Here is an 8,065-nt window from a genome sequence, read left to right as displayed (position 1 = left end):
CCGATACTCATCGACTACACCACCACACCCCCCCAGACATCGACATGGCATCGTCCGGTCACACCAACGTACCTATACGTGGGAATGGATCGTCCTTATCGCCATCCTGCCCTCGCTTGATGTGTGGGGGGAGAACAATTCAAACCGATACTCATCAACTACACCACCACACCCCCCCAGACATCGACATGGCATCGTCCGGTCACACCAACGTACCTATACGTGGGAATGGATCGTCCCACTCGCAATCCAACAGGGGTGTTGTTTTTAAAAAAAGGGCACGATTTATACAGCGAGAAACGACGGTGGGGGGGATACATCGTTACTAATTACTACTGTGACGACGACGATGACGACACGCGACAGAAACTACTTCATGTACAAACTACCAGAGTAAAGGTGAAAAGCTTCCTTTGCCAGGACCATTGCATACTTCCAAGTGCGCCAAACCTACGCGCACACACATGGGAACTGACACACGTTGCATCGAACTACTACAAGTCATTATTCGAAAATAATATATATGTATATATATACATTTGCGATACTATACCATCGTCTATATAAACATGCTTTGCCACCGACCGCGACACGGACAACTTTCGATGACTCGCGCGAGAAGTGGATTTGTATGAAGACATGGCTGAGGAGGAGAGAGAAAACTGCTAGAAACTATCACAATTATTAAATAGAAACTGTTCGCCTCCACGGCAGCTTTGCTATTCGCATTCCCGAGCAAAATTATCGCATGTTGTCCATCCCGCCCACCAGAGTGAGTCTGGCGCCACCTGCTGGTGTTAGGTCACGTGATGCCACCTGCCGACGCGAGGTAACGTGCTGGCATGAAGTCATGTGGCGCCACCTGCCAGCGTAAGTTCGCACAGCACCACCTTCCGGCGCAAGGTCGCATGGCGCCACCTACCGGCGTGAGCCCACGTGGTGCCACCTGCCGGCGAGAGCTCGCATGGCGCCACCTGCCCCGGGCGCTCTCACTTGTGTTCAAGTCTCTCTCTGAAGGCCTTGATCTTCTGTACGAAGAACGACTCGAGCACCTCAGCGCACCGATAGAACGGGGAGTCGCTCGGATTGTAGTATCGACAGTTGTCAAAGATCTTTGTCATATCTCCGATGAAGTCGCTGAGCTTCGTGTAGCGTCGCTTAGTCAGCTTCCGCTCCATCGTGGACAGGTCTGCAACACATAGCATTGACACGTACAACACACAGTCACCCACTAATCGGGGGTAGCTCTTAGTTAGGTAGCTCAGGTTTACACATTGTACAACACACACACACACAGACAACACACAGTCACCCACTAATCGGGGGTAGCTCTTAGTTAGGTAGCTCAGGTTTACACATTTTACAACACACACACACACAGACTAGTCGCCCACTAATCGGGGGTAGCTCTTAGTTAGGTAGCTCAGGTTTACACATTGTACAACACACGCACGCACAGACTAGTCGCCCACTAATCGGGGGTAGCTCTTAGTTAGGTAGCTCAGGTTTACACATTTTACCTCAATTTCACTACGCGTTGTCTATAAAGGTATTTGAAAATACCTCCAATGTTGTTCAAATTCTCCGATGTTGTTGACACTTTCGCATTGCTCTGCCAAGCAACCATACAGCGCGGAGTGTAGCAAAGATTTCTAGCGGCCCGTGTGCGTTTTTTGCAGCACGCTGCTAGCGCAATGACATGTATCGTTCGCGATATCAAGCCTAAAATCAATAGGTTATATCTCAGAGTTTATTACGCTGCCTGTTATTACTTTCCAATAGCATTGATGTTACATACACTGCAGTTCACAATACTACAACTATCTTAAAATGTAAACGACTATATTCTCTGCTCAACACCCGTAAGCAACATGTGACGTCACCTAACCGATTTGGGGCGAAAATTGCTTGCAAACAATTCGGCGTTGACGGCCAGATTACCAGATTTCGCACCTCTTTCTTGTGGGTTTTAAGCAAACGCGCAATGAAATGGGAGGAACTAGAGTTAATTTTGTCCATAAGGTGTATGAGGATTATGCATGTCACGAAGTATTTGCTAGTCTAGCTACTGGAGAAATTAGCGTCCACCAACCGACGAACCTAATTACACCTGCTGATGTCTGACCTTCACACAAACACGACGCCTCGCTTGAGTCAAGCTTCTTCCCTGTGGCTCGGGGGCCAGCCGCCGCGTGCACCGTGGCTGTAAAAGCGATCGTTCAGTGAGAGGGCACTAGCGGCGGGGCGGACGGCGCCGATGTCATACAGGTAGTGCGGATTCGACCTCTGGATCTCTGCTACCTCCTGCTGCACTGACAGACGCTTCGGCTTCTGTTTCCGCCGGCGGCGCGCGCTTCGGCGCGGCGACGCCCGCCGCGCTGCGGTCGCCGCGGGTTTGGGATGCTGACGGTCAGCAAGCTTCCTTTCCCTGTCGTCTGCTGCTGCTTTGCCGAACGCGCGGTTACGCGCGACATGCTCGGACGCGGTGACGCCTCCGCCGAGGTTCACGCCCCGCTGCGCGTTCACTTGTTGTTGTCGGGCGTTGCGCAGGCGGTTCAGCTTGTTCTGCACGGTCACCTGCAGCTTGCCATCCAAGGCATTCTGCCTGGAAACCAACGGGATTTCATTGTGAGTACAATCAACAATCAACGCCTACGTGAGATCAGCTAAAAAAGGTTAACTACCTGGCTTACCCAAGCTAGGTCACACCCGGGCTGGACTAAAGCGTATGGGGGCCGGGGCACGCAATTGTGGGGGGCCCTATTAGTCTGTATTTTTTCTGCACTTTCATGCTTGCAAATTCAGAGAGTATTTCATCGTGTTTCAAACGAATTTAAAATGTACTTTCGATAGCGAGAATACTGAGTTTAACCAGTTCTCTGTTGGTCATCGTGGGTTCTCATTGTGATTTTTAAATCAACTTTGAGGTTTTGAAAATACCTTTCACCGCTACAATGTCATGAAACATCAACTGAAGATAGATTCTGCAGCAGCAATTCTCGTATTAGGGAAAGTGCCTTCAGCTGAAGAAAATTCAGTCCAGAAAACAGCATGGGAAGACGCCATCACTTCAACGTTTACATGCTAAGAATTTTGTGGATCACAATTACGACAGTTTGCTAAATTTTAGGATACTCTAATGTGGGGGGGCCCCAAATGTTGGGGGCCCGCGGGCACGTGGCCCCTGTTGCCCCCCCTTAAAATCGCTGTGGTCACACCCCATGGCTAGCTATAGCCCTGAACGTTTATCTCTTACGGACTGTCCAGTATAGAAGTAGAAGTAGAAGCTACCGAGTGTCCACGATGACGATGATGGTTCGTGCTTGCATGTTAGAGCATAAATGTTGATGTGATTCGAGCAATTAACGAACCACCACATTAACTTACAGAAATGTTTTAAGACTAGCAGACAATTCATTGTTGGTTATTAGTGTTGTGATAATACTTTTCAGCAACCTGGACACAAGCATGACAATATACTATATTATATAAGTATATACTTTTTTAAGGTCAAGAAATCTTACATTGTTTATTATGTGATGCTTTCAATTACTTAAAACCGCCGTACCTTGTGCCTTGTGTCATCTTTCTAGTTGTATGAGCTGTCGGTCTAGTTCCTTGCAAAGCATAACTCTTATTACTTGTGTACTTTGACTGATGTTATACATGGCTACTGTAGGTTCGGTTCTTTGCCCACTCGATTATATTGTGACCTGAAAACAAAATAAAACGTACCCGAAATCACATAACCATACTCATAAGTCAACAAGAGTAATATGCGCTAAAACTTAATAAATTACACAATTAATTTACAACTATCATATATCTATGAATGGGTAAACACTATTCTGTAATTGTTATTTATATTGAGCCTGAAGTTGAACTTGTTATTTACGTTTTGCTGGCGTAGCCGGGTAGATTGATGCCATACGCTCCAGTTCCACTTCCAGTCACGGATCCATTCTGAATCTTTGACCCTTTTGCTTTGCTTGCCTCTTTTGTTTCATTTAATAATATCGTCTAATCCATATCAATCTTCTCCATGATTAAATACGCGTAAATATGACAAAACTTTGCAAATTTTATGAACAAGATCGCGTACTACAGCGCTACAACCACAGCTACTACTCTACAACGCTAGAGGGCGCTATATGCGGTAATAAAATACCATTCGGCTAAAATAGGCCCCTAGCCCGCCACAAGGTGATACATTAATATCTTAGATAAAATCCTCATAAATCACCGATGATTATCATCATCAGACGTTCATGTACAGCAATAGCTGGCAGATGAGACAGAACACTGCTGCACTGTCCGGAATCGTCGCAGCAGACGGCATCAGCTGCCCGACAAAGTTTCAGCGCAGGTCATAACAGTAGTCCGCAAATGCAGACGTATATGTATATAACTCCGCTATTGCTAATCTGAGGGTGCGGGTTTATCGACGCTTAACGAACACAATATACTTGACTACTTACCAGATAAACGACAACGGCTACTAATTTAAGGTAGGCGACTAGATATGGGCATTTTTTAGAAATGACCCCAATGGATTTTTCTAAACTTATATTGCTTATTCGATGGCCCAGTCACAAGAAACAGAGCATCCGTTTATAGAATTAAAAATTCGCTGTGGCCCTATATGCCCGGCTGCCGCGGCACCGTCTATCGTTTTCCTAAATGCCGGCCAGCTTTTAATTTTTAGCGTTATCTCAAGTAAACAAGGTCGTTAGGCGTTAGGGTCAGGATTAGGGTTAGGCCGTAGGGTCAGGATTAGGGTTAGGGTTAGGCGTCAGGATTTAGGGTTAGGCCGTGAGGGTCACGATTAGCGCGTTTAGGGTTAGGTTACTTCTCCCTAACCGTAACTCTGGACCCTAACCCTAACCCTAATCTAATTCCCTAATCCTGACCCTAACCCTGAACCCTTGTTTACTTGAGATACGCTTAAAAATTAAAAACTGCCGGGCATTTAGCGAAAACGAAGACCAGTGCCGGCCAGCCCGTTTTGATATTGCCGGCTGCCAGGCATATAGCCACTCTGTTAAAAAATTTCACCCCAGTAAAGAGTTACGGGCATTTTCGTGGCGGAATTTTGATGCAGTTTGAGGAATCCTTAAAGGGACAGTAACCTCTAGGATTTTACTGCATACAACTGTACTTACTGTATAACAAATCGTCTATACCCACACGTATTTGTTACCAGATACCAATTTAATCTGTTAATAATTATTTAACACATCACGCTACGAATTGAACGGCGCCCAGACACCCGCGGAACCGTGCTTCCACCTCCCGAAAAGTTCGGCGATATTTGACAATTTATTTTGCAGAGTTACAGCACCGAGCGGCTAATCAAAAAGTGCAATTATTTTATACCTAATGGCCTATTTACCGAACGATATATCATTTTAGGGCAATTTATCCATATTATACTGAAACTATATGTCGTTAATAAGATAATTACAATCTTTTTTGCTTTTAAATGATATAAATAAGAAACACCCTCGGTCTGTAGCCCTTGCGCTAGAAAGCTGGTTTTGCGCAACTTATTCGATCGTGTGTGCTTTGAGTGCGCCGCCCCATCCGTTGAACTCAAACCGTATCGGTTAAGTTTTAAAACATTTTTAATATTTCTAATTGGTGATTGGACCATGAAACCTTTTTATGTAGCGTATGAAACCTAAATTAGCTGAAAATCAACCCTAGAACCTAGAGTAACTCTCCCTTTAAGGTATGGCAAGGTAGGCCTATAGGAGCAAAACGGCACATTTTGAGCACTTACTTAATTTCAGTGACTTAATTAACCATATGTTTTTCGACATTTCTTATTGAATTACCTGATTTTCACACACCGGTAATCATCGGCCCTATGCTCCCTACTAATGGTAAGTAGTAGCGCTAATTTGACCTCGAATGACCTTACCTGGATATCTATGACGTCATCAAATTACCACATCAGGTAAAAATTTATTATAAGCTTATATCTACCCTAATTTTGTTCTCATTTTAGTTTAATCACTGTATTGTTTTTTTTTTACATGAGTTCACATGTATTTATTGCTGTATTATTAATCATACTGTTGATTTTCAGTTTATTTGTTATTATTGCCATGGTAAAAAAACGGTCACCAATCCAACTTGGTTACCGATTGTGATTCAATAGGGCTTCATTTACATTTTACATAAAAATAAATAATTGAAATAAAAATTTAAACCTAATTATGATATGGTATGGTACAAATAAATCAATTATATTCATATCTTTGTATGTATGACCCTTACCTTTGTTTGTTGCAACTAGTAATAATAATTTACATTATTTCGCATTCACGCTTTGAACAATTAGGTTCTTTTTACTTTTTTTTTTTTTTTATGCTGAGGTAGTCCTTGAGCAATACAACAGACACCACTTTTGAGAAGCAGAAAGAGAAATAGTAACATATTTTGAAAATAGACTGAGATTATATTTATATAGTATTGCTGTTACATTTATATTATATTATCAGGAGATATTATGTATAGAATTGGAACCAACTCCCTCTAAGACAGTGCAGATGTATAGGATCCTTTGGGTAAATGTTGTATAGAGTTATAGCTATACCTGCAAACAAAATATGAATTACAACCAATTAACAGCATTTCTCAGCTTTCTGTAAATAAGACTGAGATGAACAGAAGGCTATAATGAAAATGTTTACATATAACACTATGTGATAGTAACATTATTCATGCTGCTTCATGCTGTCTGCAGATTAGGCTAGTTCCCGTTTCAGCTTTCTCTGCAGTTGGCCTTTCATATTACTGACCTTTACTAATAACATAGCCAGTTATTTTTAGACAAGATGAGTAATATTTCCCAACAGTGTAATCAAGTTCACACAATTAAATTTATTTGCGCTAACAAACTATCCAACTAGTTACGCGTCCGGTGCCCTTTCCAAACTATATAGTTAATCAATACACGCGATGTCCTATGTACAGTATTCGCACGGCCAGCTCAGCGCGCGTTAGATACAACCTGGCCGTTATACATGCATATCAAGAGTAGATAATAACACAAGAGTGAGACACCGATTCCCGGCATTCTTTATTTTTCTTTTTTTCTAACAAAATTTTTCTCTCAAATTTGCCACAAACTAAAGTAAGCAAGCTGTATTATTCAAAAAAATAAGTATATATGTATATATATTACATTTCGCATACCTATACACTCGTCCTATATTCAAACCAGGCTTATGCCACCAGACCGCGACACGGGACACTTTCGATGTCTCGCGCGACGAAGTGGATTTAGTATTGAAGACATGGCTGGAGGAAGGAGAGAGAAAACTGCTAGAAACTATCACAATTATTAAATAGAAACTGTTCGCGCTCCACGGCAGCTTTGCTATTCGCATTCCGACCAAAATTATCGCATGTATTGCTCCATTCCCGCCCACTAGAGTGAGTCTGGGCGCCACCTGCTGGTGTTAGGTCACGTGAATGCCACCTGCCGACGCGAGGTAACGTGCTGGCATGAAGTCATGTGGCCCACCCTTGGCCAGCCGTAAGCGTTTGCTCGCCTGGCGCGTCGTCCGCGTGGCGGGGGGCGCGCTTCTGGGAGGAGCGTAGGTATGGGTCGCTGGCGTTCGGGGTGGAGGCCGAGCCGGGGGTGCTGTAGGGGGGCTGGGCTGGTTAATGTGGGCTGTCTGTTTTCGCACAAGCACCACCTTTCCGGCGCTCAAGGTCGCATGGCGCCAACTGCCGGGTGAACCCACGTTCAGTGCCTCACTTGTGTTACAAGGTCTCTCTTCTGAAGCCTTATTCATCTGTGAAGAACGACTCGGCACCTCAGCGCACCACTTAGAACCGTGGAGCCGACCCCTCGGATTGTAGTATCGATCAGGTTCTCAAAAGATTCGTTTGCTCATATCTCGAATGAAGTCGCTCAGCTTCGTGTAAGCGTCCGCTTAGTCAGCTTCCGCTCTATCTGGAACAGGTCTGCAACACATAGCATTCACACGTAAAACACACACACACAGAACAACCACACAGGACAGTCGCCCACTAATCGGGTAGCTCTTTA

General features: G+C 44.2%; 1 protein-coding gene across 1 annotated transcript; it reads right to left on the bottom strand.

Moving 5' to 3' along the window:
• Positions 1–2,005: 2,005 nt before the first annotated feature.
• On the bottom strand, positions 2,006–3,601 carry LOC106818476. The gene is made up of 2 exons (XM_014823179.1): positions 3,569–3,601; positions 2,006–2,605 (listed from the first exon to the last, which is right to left on the bottom strand). Exons 1-2 carry the CDS (start codon positions 3,583–3,585, stop codon positions 2,155–2,157), a joined length of 468 nt encoding a protein of 155 aa, XP_014678665.1. The 5' UTR covers positions 3,586–3,601; the 3' UTR covers positions 2,006–2,154.
• Between the last annotated feature and the right edge of the window lie 4,464 nt (positions 3,602–8,065).

The sequence above is a fragment of the Priapulus caudatus genome, unplaced genomic scaffold, assembly GCF_000485595.1.
Source record: "Priapulus caudatus unplaced genomic scaffold, Priapulus_caudatus-5.0.1 Scaffold2270, whole genome shotgun sequence".
Taxonomy (NCBI): Eukaryota; Metazoa; Priapulida; class Priapulimorpha; order Priapulimorphida; family Priapulidae; genus Priapulus; species Priapulus caudatus.
This window is presented reverse-complemented; position numbering and strand designations above follow the sequence as displayed.